This window comes from Taudactylus pleione, unplaced genomic scaffold (genome assembly GCF_031769625.1).
Source record: "Taudactylus pleione unplaced genomic scaffold, aTauple2 ptg000288l, whole genome shotgun sequence".
Lineage (NCBI taxonomy): Eukaryota > Metazoa > Chordata > Amphibia > Anura > Myobatrachidae > Taudactylus > Taudactylus pleione.
Window position 1 is genome coordinate 1,119,144 of NW_028284690.1, and position 19,631 is coordinate 1,138,774.

The window sequence follows — 19,631 nt, forward strand, 5'->3', positions numbered from 1 at the left end:
GCAAAAGATCTGTCTGAAACAGGCGTCCAAACTAATTGTAAACAACTAGACGCTAATAAAAATTTTGTAAGAATACAATATAAAAGGAGTATATTTTGTGAATAACAATTAAATTAAGCTACAGAACACACCCAAAAAAATGGATAGGTAAACGTTACTGCAATACGTAAAGAAAACTGCACAGCTATAAATATAAAAATATTCAAAATATTTATTAATTTTACAATAAATGTATTCAACCAATGACTACTGCTAAAATATCATATGAAAGTGTAAAAACATACATTCATTTACCATAAAACGTCTATAAATCACTGGGCAGTCTATCCTGGGGTACAAGTAGTAAAATGAATATAGAAGATAATTGGAACCCGTAGTTTGTATATTCCCAGTCAATAGAGATGGCTGTATAATAACATTGCTATAAAAATCCTCATATATTATAATGGAATCAGCTAAATATATGAGGGTGGTTCAATAAATAAGGTAACAAGACCTCTCATTGCGTACATTTATTCAACTCATACATATATGTATAATCAATAGTATGGCCTTGGTACAGATTATTTTTGCACTAAGTATTTCTTCCAATGATACACCAAAGTCATCTATCCCGACATAGAAGAAATCAGTGTCAAGTGCCTGATGCTAGGACAGGAAGGTTTGCTGCACTACACCATCCGTTACTAATCGCCTTCCACCCAGGTACTTCTTCAATGGCCCAAAGAGATGGAAATCACTCTGTGCCAGGTCAGGGCTGTAGGGACGATGGTCTAGTACCTCCCAATAGCAACACTATAACAACTTTTATATGAGCGGTTGCTGAGTGTGGCATGGCATTATTGTGCAGCAATACAACACCTGTTCACAGCAACCCAGGTCATTTTGGATCAATTGCACTCTGCAACCTGCTCAATGTGTCACAACAGCAGTCGGCATTCACAGTATCTCCCTTGGTGAGGAAATCAACAAAAATGACCACCTTTGCCGACAGTTGTTTTGAATTTGTTTGACAATGCATGTTTCCATGAATGCTTGCTTTGTCTCCAGTGTCACATGATGCACCAACATTTCATCGCCTGTAACAATACGCAGCAGGAACTGCACTCCCTCATCGTGGTACCGCGTAAAGTGTACGAGAGACAATCCCATTTTATTGGTTTTGTGAACTTCTGTGAGTTGCTTCGGTACCCAGCATGAACACTTTTTCTTGTACCCCAGTTGCTCTTGAACGATGTTGTGGACAATACCCACTGAGATGTTCAGTTCATCAGCAATATCACTATGTAACTGGAATGCATTTGTAATCCTGAATCAGTCCTTCAATGCAGCACAAATTGTCATCTGTGGTGGACGTTCTTGGCTGGTTGGATCGCTGCTCATCTTAGACATCTGTCCTGCCATTATCAAAGGCAGTGCACCAACCCCAAACCTGTTTACATGACACCACTATATACCTTGACAAATTGGTGATGAATTTCAGCTGCTGATGTGCCCTTTAGATGCAGAAATCTGATCACACTACGCACCAACTATCAACAATATTCCAATGTAGCAGTCACAAATGGAACACCGGTTCTAGCTTATAATTATTATTTCTCCTTCGGGTTTCATAGGGTCCACAGGAACTACCTTGGGGTATGTAGTTGGAGTAATCCATTCAGCTTCAGCTTTCAAGTTCCCAGCATGCACAGGACCTCCTACCTATATACCCCACTCCCAACCACAGGCATTCAGTTTTTTTGTTTGGTGCTCGGCAAGTAACCAGACGCACCTGTTATAACATCGGGACTGCTTAGGCAGTCCAAGGCTTTTTATTTTTTTATTTACTTTAGTTCTCTTATACTACTGGGTTGCGTAGTACTAGGCGTCCAAGTAGGACGCATGTATTACGACTCCTACTACCTCCGCTGATGCCGAAATGCCAGCTCCTGCAATGGGCCCTGGGGATTTCGGCGTGTCACAGCGAAGATTAGCTAGCAGCGACGATGGGGCCCGGACTGCAGTTGGATCAAAGGAGATGACCAGGAAAGGCGATTCCTCGTTGTCGGGGTATCGTGCGCTGCAGTCCTGGCTTCTGGAGTAGGAGACGCACCGGAGGCTGCTGCTAGTGAGCACCCGCGAGCTGCTTCCTCACTAAGACCGCCGGGGCCTTATCGTCTGAGGTCAGGGATGGGTAGTAGATGCACTAGTAGCGTCTACTACTGTGAGGCCAGCAAACCCATGCCGTCAGCACAGCTTAGGGGAGACTGACGCTTCCCCGGCCGCTCCTCCCCCAACCCAGACTCAACTTCCTGTGTGGGTTCCCGCATCTTGTTTGTTATTTCTGACCACTTCGTGTATTGAGACACTCAAAGTCCACATATGGTGCTCAGTTGAAAGCTGTTGGTTCTCAGAGGTGTGGGTCTCCCTGTATGCCTCTCCCTTGGGTCAGGTATACAGTGCTCTTATCCTACCAAGCCTCCGGGGGTTTGGTTAGTGGATTCAGAGCCCATTTGCATTTGAATTTATATATGCATTGTATGTGACTTTAATGCTAGCTGCTGTATTGATTCTGACTTTTATTTCTAAACTGTCAGATATATCTATAACTGTGTTTCTCTTCATCCCTCTATACAAGTGTCTTTTTACATATATTTGTCACTTTGCATTTATACCTTTATTCCTGTGATGTCTAAAGGCATGGGGAAGAAGGAGGTTGAGCCTCCTGCGCTGGTATCATGTAAATCCTGTTTGGCAGGCCTGTCAGAGCAGGATTTTGTTCACTTGGTCTCAGGCTGGTGTCATGTAAATCTTGTTCAGCAGGCCCATCGACTCAGGATTTCATATAGGATGGTTTGTGTGCTCCCTGTTATAGGAGACAGCTACCTCACCAAATCCAGTACACCAGCTAAAAAGTGCATTGTTACTTTTGTAAACAGGAGTTCATGCAAGTTTTATTTTTGTTTGTTATAACTATCACTGCTATTGTTCCATTTTTACCCTCAACTATCAGGTGTGTATGGGTTAAATTGTACTTTACTTATGAATACTGCGCTGCCCATTCTCCTCTCTTCCAATTAGTTGGAGATGCTCAGCTGCAATTTAGTGTTTGCTGAGGGGAGTTGGGCTCTCTCTGTGAGTATACCTTTCTCCTATGGCCAAGGTATATAGCACTGGAATCCTACCAACTTTTATACTTGTCCAAGAAAAGAAGTAGCCGGCACTCTCTTGCTCCTTGAAACCATGCGCCGGTGCCCTCCTAAATTACCAACCCTCGGAAGGGATAGAAAACACAAAATGTATAGCAAACAAGGCGGCACTCTGGCGTCTTAAAGAAATACAGTGGACCCCAAAAGGTAAGGTCAGCGATTCAGAACGCTTTCCTTGGGTTCTTTCGTCAGGATACCTGATGAAAGAACCCAAGTAAAGTGTTCTAAAACGTTGACCTTACCTTTTGGGGTCCATTGTATTTCTTTAAGCTACCAGAGTGCCGCCTTGTTTGCTATACACCTTTTATACTTGTATAAGTTGATTCAGTGCCAATTTATAAGTATATCTGTATGCGTTGCACTTGTATCCTACCAATGTAACTGTGATTTAGTGCCTATTTTGCAAATATATTTATATGCATGTAGATCCTACCAAAAACTTGTGTGTTTAGGTAGTTAATTTTAATGCCCTTTTGCAAATATATTATATTAATTTTATGTGACATATGCTAAACGCTGTTAGAAGAAAAAAAAAAATGTTGTTTTGTTTTTTCTAAACCCCCAACTACCTAGTGTATAGGTTAGAGAGTACTTCACATTTATTTTTATCTGTGAAGGTCACATTGCATTGTTAACCCTACACATGTTGTAGGTTATTTACAAATATTTCCCATGTCCCTGCGCTGGTTTCATGTAAATCCTTTACAGTAGGCCTCTCAGGTTTTTATACAGGATGGACACCACAGCAGGTCCACCTCACCAGCACCTGTTCAGGGGTCACCTTGAAGGTCCTCCTGGTCTCTGGTTATGACGCAGTTAGTGGACCACTTATCAACCCCCACAACTGCCTCCCACTTTGGTTTTCCCACAGTGATTACAGCCTGTTATATTTCCTCTTCCCATACATCCTTCCTGGATGGAGAATTATGTACACTCAGGTAGATGCTAAAAAGCCAGATTCTGAACTATCTGTAGAGGTTACAGGTGAATAAGACATCAGCCGTTTAAGCATATAAATGGACTGCACCATCCTCTCAGTCCATCCTGCTTTCAGATTCTGATATGTCATCTGAGGAGGCAGATGATACACAAGTTTTCTTCCTATGGGCCTATCTCGGTTGAGGAGGAGCGTATTTCATCAGTGAATGTTCCTCTCTAGCAAGGGCGGTTAATTCAATCACCTTTAAAGAAGATGAAGTACCGGCTCCTAAAGGCTAATAAACCTGGTGTTCAGACACCTGAAGGTGATTTAGGCTGGATTACCTCAATCTAAGTAGCTCACTGAGTTTATGGGGGAAGCATGGAAAACTCCAGATAAACTGTTCCAGATTCCAAGATGGAATTAGGTGTGAAGTCCACAGAAGGTTGTTGGCACAATACCCTCATCAGGTTATACCTATGGCCTTGACCTCTAGTAGACCATTCATCACCTGCTCAGTTCAGGGGGGATAATACCGGTTCTTTTGGCTATCAGGGAAGGAGTTTTTACTCAGATTTGTTTATGATTCAGAAACTAAATGGGTCTCATCGCTTTCTTCTGTATCTGAAATCTCTCAACAAGTTGATCTATGTGCCCAAGTTCAGTAGGGAGACCCTGCGGTCAATTATGCTGACAATAGAACTTGGGGATTTCTGGATTCCCTGGATATACATATCTGCATATACCTATTGCACTATTCCACCAGGGATTTCTGCATTTTGCTGTTCGTCAGCAACATTACCATTGCCCTTTGGTCTGTCCACAGCCCCTTGGGTGTTTAGCAAGATAATGGCAGTCATGACTGCTCTTCTCAGACGAGATTTAGATGACTTCCTGATATTGGGTCATCTCCAGCGGACCATTGCCTATCGACAAGAGCCGGCTGGCCTAGCAAATTGCTCCGCAATCGAAGAGTGTCATGGTGGCATATGCTCGTTTTTTTCCAGGTCCCTGCAACGATGGATTCTGTCTCATTGGGATGGTCAGTATCATCGGATAAGGTCTTAAACGATACGCATCTCGTCAGAGGTTCGGCTCTCGCTCGCATGGTGGCTGCAGACGACTTATTTAAACAAGGGTCGCCCTTTATGGAACCCAGATTGGGTACTCCTCACCACGGATGCAAGTCTGCGAGGATGGGGTGCGGTGACAGGTCATCACACATTTCAAGGAAGATGGACAGCTCAGGAAACCATCAGGGAGGCACACGAATTCCGGCAGCCATGAGGGAGATGGCGAACATTCTGGTTTGGGCAGAACGCCATCTTCCAGCAATCTCTGCAATATTCATACCAGGAATCCTCAACAGGGAAGCGGACTTTCTAAGTCCTCAGGACATACACGCCGGAAAATGGGCTCTTCACCCGGACTTCTTTCATCTCCTGGTGGACAAGTGGGGACTACCGGACCTAGACCTCATGGCATCAAGTCACAATCACAAGGTCCCCAGGTATGGGTCCAGAACAAGGGACTTCAGGTTGGCATACCTGTTTCCTCCAATCTCCCTCCTCCCAAGGGTCATCAGAAAATACACGCAAGAAGGCGGCAGGATAATACTAATCACTCCTGCCTGGCCCAGGAGACATTGGTTCACCTATCTGACACGTCTATCCATAGACCTTCCACTTCCTCTACGGCCAGATTTGCTAGTGCAGGGTCCCTGCCTATATCCGGGATCTACTTCGGCTGGCTTTGACAGCATGGCACTTGAGTCTTCCATCTTAAAGGCCAAAGGTTTTTCTACTTGCGTGATCCAGACGATGCTTAGGGCAAGGAAGCCTGCTCCGGTCTGCATCTATCACAGGACTTGGAATTCATTTTTTTGTTGGTGTTCCCAAATAAAATATTACCCGAAGATTTTCAGGGTCTCCAGAGTTCTTGCTTTTCTGCGGCTGGACTAGACCTTAATCTTTGCCTGGCTACTTTGAAAATTCAGGTTTCTGGATTGTCAGTTTGGTTCCAGCGCAGAATCGCTCTCCTGCCAGATGTTTTTTGCAGGGTGTTTTCCACCGTCAGCCACCTTATGTCCCTTCGGTGGCACCGTGGGATTTATCCTTGGCTTCCCCCCTTTGAACCTTTGGACACAGTGAACCTCAAATGGTTGACAACGAAGACGCTTTTTCTACTCACTGTCTCCTCAGCTCGCAGAGTTTCTGATTTGGCAGCACTTTCATACCGCTCTCCATTTTTGATTTTTCACCAGAATAGAGCTGTCCTCCGTACAACAGTGGTTTTCCTTCCAAAAGTGGTATCCTGTTTTCATATTAAGGAAGAAATTGTAGTCCCAGCCTTTCAGTCTTCTGGCCTTTCTGTAGGTGAAGCTTCAATGGATGTGGTTCGAGCTCTTCATATCTATGTGGATCGTACCAACTCCATCATTAAGTCAGATGCATTTTTTGTGTTCTATGGCTTTCATAAGTGAGGCTGGCCAGCTAACAAGCAGACTCTGGCTCCATGGCTGCGTATGACTATTGCTCATGTGTATACACAGGCTGATCTCCCTGTTCCAAACACGGTGACAGCACATTGTACTTGGTCTGTGGGACCATCGTGGCTGTTTAGACATGGCGCCTCTGCAGAACAGTTATGCAAGGCAGCGACTTGGTCTTCGGTCCACACTTTCATCAAATTCTATGCATTTGATACTTTTGCCTCCCAGGATGCTTCCTTTGGGCGGCGGATTCTTCTCTCTGCTCAGGAGCGTCCCCACCCTTAAGGGAACTGCTTTAGGACATCCCCAAGGTAGTTCCTGTGGACCCTATGAAACCCGAAGAAGAAAATAAGAGTTATGGTAGACTTACCTTTGTTATATCATTTTCTTCGAGGTTCATAGGGTCCACAGAGCACCCACCCTGACACACCTGGCCTCAGTTGGGATCTGTTCTTTTCTTTTTTGTTACTGATTCCCTCTTCGTTTTTTGAGAGTGTTCCTTGTGTACATTGTACTTCTTTCTCCGCTTCTTTACATTCCGTCTCTTGCCGTTAGGCTTGTTTACAAACTGAATGCCTGTAGCTGGGGGCGGGGTATATAGGGAGGATGTCCTGTGCATGCTGGGAGCTTGAAAGCTGTAGCTGTTTGGTGCAATGGATTACTCCAACTACATACCCCAAGGTAGTTCCTGTGGACCCTATGAACCTCGAAGAAAGAGTTAACTAAGGTAAGTCTACCATAACTCTTATTATTTAGAATATTTTTGTATTTATATCTGCAATATTGCAGAGTTATATTTACCTAGCCATTGTTTATACACAGCAAATTATTTTAATTTCATTTTAATATAAACATTTTTGTTTTGTCCAATTTCTGTCTGTATGCTACAATCAAGGACGGAAGCCGGCATACATGCCCACGACACTCCTTCGCATGGTTGCTTACCGGTTACCACCTGGACAGTGTGGACCATCGGCAGATGGATTGATCATTGTCCGTGTGCCTATGCCTGATCCAGGGCATACATAGCCCCCTATTTATTACTTTTGGTGCATGCAAAGTATACTAAAATCCACAAGATTTGTACACAATTACCCTCATAATTAGGCCCAAAGTGTGGGATACTTTTTATACCATTTATAAAAGATTCAAATAACATATAAAAATATTTGTATTCATATCAATGTTTAAAATAAAATCAAACATTTATTACTATTCAGGAATAAGGAAAAATGCTAATGGAACATCGCAGCTATTAACAATTAGAGATGAGTGGTTCGGTTATGGCTCAGATCTTCCCGCCAAGTTCAGATCTCAGAACGAGGCAAAACTTTATCTTTCATGGACAAAGATGGCATTCTGCCTTGTTCTGAGATCTGAACTTGGCTAGAAGATCTGAGCCAAAACTCATCTCTATTAATAATGCAAACCCGGTTGCCAGTGGTTACTTATTAGTGCAGCTTTTCATTCTGATCATCACTGTTTATAGTAATATAATAATTAATATCTATAGCATTATTCACAATAGGTACTGAACATAGCAAATTTATTATTTGGTTCTATTTCCAATAGTTCATGACACTTGCAAACCAGATATAGTTGTTGTTGGTAGTAGTGGTAGCAGTAACAGTAGTAGAAGTAGTAATAGTAGCAGTAGTAGTAAGAATTGCCTTTTTTTAAGTAATGAAATGTATATTTTTTTAAATGCTACATACAGCTTGTTTACAAAAATGGGAAAAAGGTCAATGTACAGTATGTCTGTGCCCAATTGTCTACACCTTGTTAGTTCTTGCAATGATATACAGTATTCGAGCAATTTGCTGTTAGGTAGGTGAACCTAATAAAATGACCACTTATTGTATAGTATATTTATTGTATATTTAGTATTATTATGGTGTGTTCTGTTTGATAAATTGTGGTACAAAAAATTTACTTTATATTATGAATGTGTATCCAGTTTTAGCGTCATCTGGAATAGACTACAATATCAAGATATGGTCACCACTCGAACAGGGCAAATCTTTTAACTGGGCCCTTGCTGAAGAGGTAAGGCAAGAGTGTAATGTATAACATGTACTCTTAAGCAGTACAATTAAACTCGATCTGTCTAAAATTTTAGTGATGCATTTAAAATTGGCAGAATTTGTCCAGTACACTTTGTGTTAAAGGAAAGAATACCTAATATTTCCATTCTACTTCCTACAGTGTCATGGCCATTTTTTGTGCCTGTCATTCTTATTAGTTTTGACTGTCACTGACTGTAGGAACACGCTGTCTGCAAAGGAGAGGTTGTACACCTGTTACAAAAAGTATTTCTAGAGCAAGTGGGTTGTATTATACAGTTAGTACTACTGAACCAGATGGTGTTTTTTAGTATGCAATAAGACTCAATGACCACTTTATTAGGTACACCTATGCACTTGCTCATATGGGATCCGGTCAATATGTTGGCGTTTAGAATACCAGCGCTGGAATCCCAACACCTGTCAGAATCCCAGCGCTGGCATCCCGAAGGTAAGTTACTAAGTAGCGTTAGGGGGTGGGTTTGCTTTAGGGTTAGGGCTAGGCACTAAGGGAGAGGGGGAGGATAGGTTTAGGCACTAGGGGGAGGTTAGGTTTAGGCACCGGGGAGGGAGGGGTAGGGAGAGGGTTAGGATACCTACCGACAGGTGTCTGTATCCTAACCCTGCTGGGAGCCCGGCGTTGGGATTTTGACCTCTGGGACCCTGAGCGCCGGCATCCCGTACCCTTCCCACTCATATACACAGTATCTAAATCAACCAGTCATGTGGCAGCAACTCTGTTCATAAAAGCATGCAGACATGGTCAAGAGGTTCAGTAGTTGTTGGTTCCAAATGCCAGAATGGGAAAGAATCGTGATCTAAGATACTTTGACCATGGAAGATTGTTGGTGCCAGATGCGGTGTTCAAGCATCTCAGAAATGACTGGTCTCCTTGTATTTTAATTCTGAACAGTTTCTGCAGTATACAGAGAAAAAAAAAGCAGTAAGCACCTAGTCCTGTAGATGAAAACGCCTTGTTAATAAGAGGTCAGAGGAGAATGGCCAGACTAGTTCAAGCTGGTTGAAAGGCCACAGTAACTTTCATAATCAGACCTTACAACATTGGTTGCAGAAGAGTAGGTTCCAGTTCTGTTAGTTAAGAAAAGGAAACTAATGGGGCCCATACATTGCAGTGGATTGCCCCAATTCCCAGTTTTGCAGATTGGGGGAAAAAATTGGTAAGGTAATGTACACCAATCACCAATTTCGACCAGAATCTGTAAATCAGGTTGTCCAACATATTGGATTTCATCCATCTATTGGGGCTGTAGATTGCTAGTGTATGGTACCGATCAGCCGATTTGACTAAAGTTACTAGTAATATTACAAGTCTTTCACGATTGGCAGATCTGTGATTTGCTAAAACTGATCTGCAGATCATTTAAAACTATTTGTTTGTATGGGTTCATATTGGTGGATTGGAGAATCAAAAATTCAGGAGGAAAAAAAAACGCATAATAGTTTTTTGTTGATGTATTTGCCTCATTAGGATACAGTGGGACAGGCTCACCAAAACTAGACTGCCTTGAAAAACATAATCTGGTCTAAAATCTAAATTTTTGCTGTTAGATGGTAATATCACAATATAGTATAAACAACATGAATCCCATCTGCTCTGTGTCAGCGGTGCAGGTTGTTGGTCGTGTAATGGTGGAGGGAATTTTTTTTTTTTGGTAGACATTAGGCCCATTAATAATAATTGTACATAGTTTGGTAGTTTTGCTGTCATGTGCATTCTTTAATGGTCACACTTTACCTATAATTTAATGGTTGGTTCTACCAGCATAACTCGCCATGTCACAAAGCTCACATCATCTTATGATGGTTCCATGAACTGTCAATGAATTCAGGGCCTAATTCAGACCCGCTCGCGATCCAAAAGGGGGAAGGACTCTGAATCAGGGCCTCAGTGTACTACAATGGCCTCCACAATCACCAGATCTCAATTCACCTTTGACATATTGTGAAACGGGATATTCTCATTATGAATGTGAAGCTGATAACTCTGAAGCATGGAGAAATCAGGTTGTTCTGGGATTAAATAATCAGTATTAGAATGGTGTACCTGATACAATGGCTATTGAGTGTATAGCGGGCCAGTCTGTAAAGAGCTTGTATAATACTTATGCTGGGTACACACTAGACGATATGTCATCCGATCTGGTGGATCGGAGTGACATATCTGGCACATCATCTAATGTGTACCCACTATGTCGCGGACGATGCGCACTCCTGCGCGTTGTCAGCAACATCCTCAGTCAGCCCTACATGTAGGGCCGACGGGGGATGTCGTTAGTGAGAGCCATGCTCCCAAATGCAGCATGGCCCCCGCCGTTGCTGCCCGCATCGGCAAGTGTGTATGCACTTGCTGATGCCGGGTCCCGTCGCTGAAGATGTCGATCTGGTACATTGTCTAGTGTGTACCCAGTCTTATGCTGGGTACACAAGGGACAGGGGATGGCTGGCTGGCAACTTTGGCCCGGGCTTTTCTACCAGCACATGGCAATTTACCACCTCTTTTTACCATTCTATCCCATGGTAACATCCTGGATTACAAGTCTTAAACTAGAGGCAAATGTACTCTATTGCACAGCCCAAAACAATCAGGATAAAAACCAATTACTATGTCTGCATCTTTATAATAACCTAGAGACATAAAAATTAAGTACTGTATGTACAGCATTTGTCACACTGCCGGTAGGCTCTATCTCTCCTCACTGATTGATGCTGGGAGGAGGCGGCCACGCCTCCGCCCAGTACCAGTCAATGAGGAGAGTCGACTGGGAGGACGCGACCACGGTTTATTGTTGACAGAATCATTAAACTTGGTAATCATATATAAATGTCCACTTGATTTGGTTATGATTTCGCAATTCAGTATATATAGGGATATAATTATTTTTGGTGTCCTTGAATCGCAGAATGCGGCCCCTCCTTTTATATGCCATGTATGAGTCGGGTTGGGTATGGATTGCCGGTGTTTGGGATGCCCCTGGTATGCTAACACTAATCCTAACCGTCCCCCCCAGTTCCAAAGCCTAACCTCCCACCCTCATGCTTCTCTTCCCACCTCCATACACCCATCTCCTGCACCCAGGCTCATGCCTCTCATCCCACCTCCATCTACCCATCTCCTGCACGCAGACTCATGCTTCTCCTCCCACCTCCACCTACCCATCTCCTGCACGCAGACTCATGTTTCTCCTCTCACCTCCACCTACCCATCTCCTGCACGCAGACTCATGCTTCTGCTCCCACCTCCAGCTACCCATCTCCTGCACGCAGACTCTTGCTTCTCCTCCCACCTCCAGGTACCCATCTCCTGCACGCAGACTCATGCTTCTCCTCCCACCTCCACCTACCCATCTACTGCACGCAGACTCATGCTTCTCCTCCCACCTCCATACACCAATTTCCTTACACCTCCATACACCCAGGCTCATGCCGCTCATCCCACCACCTGCTTTCACCCTATTATTATCATCCTACATCATTCCCTCTTCACCACTGATAGCATCATATATGCTAGTCATTAGGACTCCCACGTGAACATCCCCACAGCAGTACACCTTTATTCCTGATGCACTATATAACACAGCACGTTCTCTTGTCACACCAGCTGTCGTGCCATCTCCCAGCCTCTCTATCACTTCTGTCTCAAGTTCAGCACTGCCATTGGCTCCAATCAGTCACACATCCCAAATATTGTGTTACACATGATCTAGGGCCGCATTCCTGATCATTCCAAGATCTGAATAACAGAGGACTCCTCCACACCCAACCGGACCCCTCTCCCACTGTCACTGCTCCTATTACAGTACCGCTGGTGCAACGCTGTGCACTGGGACCTCTCTCCTGCTGCATTGCTCCCTGGAAGCAGCAGCTATGCCAGCGTGCACAACATGTGCCAAAGGTCTGAGCCACTTATAGCCGGTTCACGGCATGTTACTTGTCCCACCGTGTTCCACACTCTAAACCACTGCCAACTGCCGGTTGAGCCGCTTATCCGCCCACTAACACCCATTACCCCAGCATCCATTCAAATCACCTTTATATTCCAGCACAGACCGCAGCCCCCAGTGTTTACAGCCGCACTCACATGAAGGGGGGGGGGGGGGTTGCAGACCGAGGCCTGGAAACATAGATGAAGGTGGAGGGCCGGGCCCAGGGTCGGTCTGGGCCCCACAGCATCCGCAACCCCCTGCACCTATGTTAGTTACGCCACTGCCCACATGCACATATATACAGTAACATACATACAGTTACACACATATACATTTATTCACAGTCACACACTAATACACACCTAGTCACAAATACACACAGTCATACATAGTCACATACACAGTTACACAATAATACACACACATTCTTAGTCACAAATTAATACCACACAGTCCACATATAATCACATACAAACACATATAGTTACAGAAATAAATACATACAGTTACAGAGACTCACAGATACTTATACACACAGATACATACACAGTCACAGGACCCCCTCCCTTTCCTTTCTATCACCTTACAGCAAGGCAGGGTACAGTATACTCACTGTTGTATGCTCCATCCGCTCCTCGCTGCTGCTGCTGGCCTCTGACTGCCGTGTAGCCCCGCCCCTGCCTCCCTGTTAGCCTCCTTCGAACTGCACTGCAGTACACTGTGACTGCAGATGCAATTATCAATGGCCGGGGGGCACGCTGCGAGAGGGGGCCCTGGGTGATGTGTACTCAACAAGGAGAATAGGAGGCAGAACAAGAGGTAGGACGTCTGATAGAGCAGAAAGGACCAGCCCCAGCCGACAGCCTGCTCCTGCTACATACACTACCGTTCAAAAGTTTTGGGTCACTTTGAAATTTCCTTATTTTTGAAAGAAAAGCACTTTTTTTTCAATTAATATAACATTAAATGAATCAGAAATATACTCTATACATTGTTAATGTGGTAAATGAGTATACTAGCTGCAAATGTCTGTTTTTTAAAGGAATTTCTACATAGGTGTATAGGGGCCCATTTCCAGCAACCATCACTCCAGTGTTCTAATGGTACATTGTGTTTGCTAAGCGCGTTAGAAGATTAATGGATGATTAGAAAACCCTTAAACCCTTGTGCAATTATGTTAGAACAGCTGAAACCGGGTTTGCTCATTAGAGAAGCTATAAAACTGGCCTTCCTTTGAGCTAGTTGAGTATCTGGAGCATCACATTTGTGGATTCAATTATACTCTCCAAATGGCCAGAAAAAGAGAACTTTCATGTGAAACTCGACAGTTTATTCTTGTTCTTAGAAATGAAGGCTATTCCATGCGAGAAATTGCAAAGAAACTGAACTTTTCCTACAATGGTGTGTACTACTCCCTTCAGAGAACAGCACAAACAGGCTCTAACCAGAGTAGAAAGAGAAGTGGGAGGGCCCGGTGCACAACTGAGCAAGAAGACAAGCACATTAGAGTCTCTGGTTTGAGAAATAGACGCATCACAAGTCCTCAACTGGCAGCTTCATTAAATGGTACCCGCAAAACACCGGTATCAACGTCTACAGTGAAGAGGCGACTTCAGGAACCTGGCCTTCTAGGCAGAGTGGCAAAGAAAAAGCCATATCTGAGACTGGCCAATGAAAGGAAAAGATTAACATGGGCAAAAGAACACAGACATTGGACAGAGGAAGATTGGAAAAAAGTGTTATGGACAGACGAATCAAAGTTTGAGGTGTTTTGATCACACAGAAGAACATTTGTGAGACGCAGAACAAGTGAAAAGATGCTGGAAGAGTGCCTGACGCCATCTGTCAAGCATGGTGGAGGTAATGTGATGGTCTGAGGCTGCTTTGGTGCTGGTAAAGTGGGAGATTTGTACAAGATAAAAGGGATCTTGAATAAGGGAGGCTATCACTCCATTTTGCAACGCCATGCCATACCCTGTGGACAGCGCTTGATTGGAGCCAATTTCCTCCTCCAACAGGACAATGACCCAAAGCACACCTCCAAATTATGCAAGAACTATTTAGGGAAGAAGCAGGCAGCTGGTATTCTGTCTGAAATGGAGTGGCCAACGCAGTCATCAGACCTCAACCCCATTGAGCTGTTGTGGGAGCAGCTTGACCGTATGGTATGCAAGAAGTGTCCATCAAGCCAATCCAACTTGTGGGAGATGCTTAAGGAAGCGTGGTGTGAAATTTCTTCAGATTACCTCAGCAAATTAACAGCTAGAATTTCAAAGGTCTGCAATGCTGTAATTGCTGCAAAAAACAGGAAATTGAGTGACCCCAAACTTTTGAACGGTAGTGTATATGCAGAGCATGGCTGCGGGCGGCCCTGGACCACTAAAATTTTACCGGCCCAGGGAGCACATGGCACCCTGCCCCCTGGCCCAGCCCGCCACTGACAAGGGACGATCTGTTCAGCGAATAATATCGCTGAACGATCACCCTTGAAATTCCTGGTCGGCTGGATGTACGATATTGTTCATCCACACACCAATGATTTCACCAACGATGAAACGACCAACCATCCTTCTCCCATATGGCAAATGCACGATATCATCCAGATTGGCCTGCTTGCATGGACGATATCGTTATCGTCCAGCGGGAGTGCGCATCGTTGGTTGCATACACACGATATCGTAATGATATATCACTCCGTGTGTACGCACCTTTAGATTATTAACATGCCAAAAGTAACGGTTAATGTTAGGGCTACCTAAATCTGCCAAGCATGAGGTCACCACAAGTCCTCAGAGAAAATAATCATCATTATCATTATAATTTATCACTATGGGGCACTAGGGATCCAGAGTTTGTGTGATTTATTGTTTTACAGACCTTGTGAGCTATGTAAGAGAGGCTATATAGACTGTAAAGGTGGATTCACACAAGGAGGGATTCACTTGTTTTTCGCCACCGGCAGCAGTATTGTGCGCCCGACGGCAGCTACTCCATTGTTCCTGCCAACGGCTGCGATAGCATGATTTCTGCTCACCGCCTCCTGAGGTAGCGATCACAAAATAGCAAAAAGTCCTGATTTTGGGCACCCAAACTGCTTTATTCGACTAAACTTTATCTATTTGGGTGCAACATGCCATCAGCTTAGACATAAGATGCGATCAGGCGGCAAAAAACTATTGAATTCCCCCAAAGGATTCATATTTGAATCTAATTTGTTGCTAACATAATAAATCACTTAGGTTCTAATGCTACAAGAATGAAAAAATGTAACTATCTACAAAAATGCAAAAGAGAAAAATCTGCCAACACAAAATGCTTTGTCGGTGTAGTGACACCAGTATTTTTCCCTTACATAATTCCTTCTTCTCAAACCACATGACAACTTGACATCAGCTAATTCAACAGAATCATGCAAAAAGTCACAGGGGTTATAAGTAATCTCAAATGATTCAATATACATGAATCCAATATTGAAATTTGAGTATTTAATTTCATATTCACTGTGAACAGTCAACCCTGACCTCCCACAAAGAAATCAGAGGAATCTATGTGCTGTTTGTCAGCCATCTTTGTATAGCTCATCTGAGACTTTTGTAGTGGGTGAAGCAGCTCTTGATTTTTTCTGCAAAGCTTTACTTTTTTAGTTGCAAATATTGATAGAGTGCTAATGTACTATTTACAACTACAAACTATTTTTTTATAGATTTTAAAATAATATTAATGCGTACAGAAAGAAATCACAGGCTCTCACAGACACTCATCTTTAAGACAATAGCGGTAACTTGCTTTACTGCTTCCTTCTATAGAAATATATCCTTGCATTAAACTCTGGACTTATCAAAACAAATAATCTTTCTAGACAGTTGGGTGGAGAATTAAAAGGCTCAAATAAGCCTGGAACCTTTATTTTGCAGTTGAGATGCAGCCACAGGTAGAAGCTATGTAGCAGTGACATGTGGTGGCCAATTCTATTAGCCACAAGGTTCCGTAGGAGCCTTGCATGATGACAGGGTAGCAAAACATTGCTTATTTTTGAGCTGCAAGTTTTAGCTACTGCAAGCCCAACATTACGCTTGCAGCTAATTGAACCTTCTCCATGGTAGTGAGTAGGAAATATGGTTCCTTAGTCACACTTGAAAGTTTAGCTGTCAAAGTACTGTACTTCATGCATCAATTTAATAGCTGAATAACTGTACAGTGTGTTGCTACTGCAATTTGGCTAGGAAAGGAAGAGGGAGAAACGACAGGTCTAAGACTTGTATCCCGAGGAAGAGGGCCAAAAGGCCCAAATTCGCAGAAGGAGAGGATTCAAGATAGCTGGAATTATATGGGGAAGGAACCTCTGACCAAACTCCCCAATAGGTCCTCTAATTTGGAAAGAAATTCTGAAGGAAGTGGGCTACTCAGTATGCAGCAGGGTACAACTGACCCCTCTGGAAAAAACTCTGCTAGCTTTTAGGACGGATGACAGGAGCCACTGTGGCAAAGTGTGACGGACCAAAATCTGATGTAAGTACAGCTCGGAGACCAAGTACCGACCATAGAGGAAGACGCATGGAAGCGCCGACTGAGACGTGGAAGGAGTTGTGTTCTGCGGCCACAGTGGCCAAGCTAAGCCACGAGGATCACAGTGCTCCCTTCAAACTGTGACCCATGGAGTATGAACAGTAGAGGAACGATAAATACGAGCGGGAACTTCCACTGTACTGCCGGAACAACCAATAGGAGAGCTCCGAGAACTCTAGAGCCAAAACAGTATCTTGGTAACTCATGGTAATGTGAGACACCATAATCTCGATGTCCATCAGGCCCCAGCGATCACATTGTGCTGAAAAGCGTCAGAATGTAGAGCCCACTTACCCGAGTGACTGACCTGACAGCGTAGGAATCCTCTGCTTCAGGAGAACTGCGGGAAGGAAGGTCGCCTACAGAGCCATAAGATGACGTACCACCCAATCGGGAGAGCGGCTGACTGTGTTAAAGGAACTGCAACTGAGAGCACCACCCTGATGGCTTATGTGTGCAATGGGTGTCGCACTGTCTGGCCAGACCAGGAACGGACAATGCTGCAGGAAAGGTAGAACCAGACTGAGAGCTCTGAAGACCATCCGAACAGCAGGATGTAGACTGGTAACAGGCCCCTCTGAGCTGTTCACCAATCTGGAAGGTCTAATGACAGGTTACTGCCCTCCACTCATGAAGATGTGCATCGGTGGAGAGAAGGACCCCTGTCCTGGGTCCCAAATAGAGCGGAACATACAAATTGAACCTGCGACTATCACATGCTGAAGCTGTGAAGCTTGTGCACTATTGCTTTGTGCCACCACAAAAAATGGGCGAAAGCTTGTATGATAAAATCAAACTGGATCTATGTCACAGGGCCCGAATCTCCCTGTGAAGAGACAGGGAATGAAACAGTGCAGTAACCCCACCTTGTCGAAGGGGTAGATTAGAGAGCCCAAGCTCTGCTTGCAAGAATGTAAGAACACTCGGTAGAGATGCCAGAACAGAGGGAACGGTAACCGAAAGACCGTCTAACGGCAGGGAGGAATACCCGCCGAATCCTGAAATGCAGCAAAAATCTTCCCCAAGGGGAAAAAGCTTCCAGGAAACTATACATCCATGGGACCACAGAAGATCTATCTTGAGACAGATGGACATCCAGTGACTGAGCCCTGATGAACAGGTCGCGAGGAGCTGCTATGACTGTCTTGATCATCATGAAAAACATGAGGGTCTGTGGACCTTCCCTAATGGGGATATCGAAAACTGGAAGTGATTGTCCTACACAGCCTACCTGAGGAAGTGCTAGTAGCTGATTCGGATGGCCATATATAAATAGGCCTCCTAGATGTGAAAGGATGCACTAAAAACCTCTAGTTTGAGCGAATGATGGAACGGAGACAAGGGACATTGACAATGACCGTGGAAGTCAAAGGGGAACAAACAGAGTCTATCAGAGCTCTGGCTGCTCCTGGGAGTGCTTGGGAAACCCGCTAAGGCATATATGAGTCCCTTATGGGACTCGAACCTGTGCTGGTCCCAAGACGGTAACATTACCCTTGAGCGATTAATCAGCTAGGTTGTTTGGAGACGTGGGTTTAGATACCACTTCTGACAGAGGCGATCGCACCCTAGATCATCCTGACCCCAACCAATGGGCAACAGACCTGCCAGGGGTATGGTGGACTAAGGTCACCTACGTCAGGACCCAGGACCATAGATGAGGAACTCCTTAATCTAGAAGGTAGATGTCCTGGTATAGAAGGCAGACAAGGTATTTGGGCGCTACCTAGAGACTGTCGTCTTCCAACTCCAGACCTGAAGAGCCTCTTAAGTACTTAGTCTGTGACAGTGCGCCAGGAATGTAGCCAGAGGACCGTCCTGGCCACCACGGCAAATCTCTGTACTTATGAGGTTAATACGACTATGTCAATGACCTCTTAATTAACTAGGTATTTGTCTAACTGGTCTAGTAGCCGCTCACTTGCCGCTGGCTATAGATGAATACATGATGTCCAGATCAAGTAGCCAATATATAAGCCAGTTAGACAGCAAGCAGTGCAGGAGTCTCTTTAGCAGCTGGCACAATGGAAATGCAAAACAGCGTGACAAATGCTTAATTCAGCAGGTCAGTCCTTCAGGATGTTAGTATATATGGGGTATATTCTCTGATATGTTTCGCCACCACGGAGGCTTTTTCAAAGAGTACACAATCACAATCGGACAGGCCCTTGTGCGGGCAAGCCTGGAAGGTCTGTGCTGAGCCGTGCCTTTCTGGCTAGCATCAGCCACTCCTGAATTAAGTAAGTGGAGGAGTGCTGCATTTACCTGGCTCTCTGGCAGGTGTGACCCTCCTTGTAGGAAGTAGAAGAAGACTTTAACTGGGCCAGGAGCTTGCAAACTAGTTAGTTAACAACATCCATATTACCTGTAATTGGAAGTCTCTGCCGGCTTCCTTGACTGGTAGCCATGGGCGAAGGAACTCATGCAGCGTATCTTTGAAACACTGGGCAACGAGGC

At 44.3% G+C, this 19,631-nt stretch overlaps 1 protein-coding gene across 3 annotated transcripts in view; it reads left to right on the forward strand.

The window, feature by feature from the left end:
* DCAF6 (DDB1 and CUL4 associated factor 6) overlaps nt 1-19,631 on the forward strand; it is a 289,468-nt gene that overhangs the window by 264,745 nt on the left and 5,092 nt on the right. For all 3 annotated transcript variants that reach the window (XM_088482419.1, XM_088482420.1, XM_088482421.1), the window contains one exon: nt 8,559-8,647. In XM_088482419.1, coding sequence (XP_088338545.1) covers nt 8,559-8,647 — 89 coding nt within the window. The remainder of the gene's footprint in view (nt 1-8,558; nt 8,648-19,631) is intronic.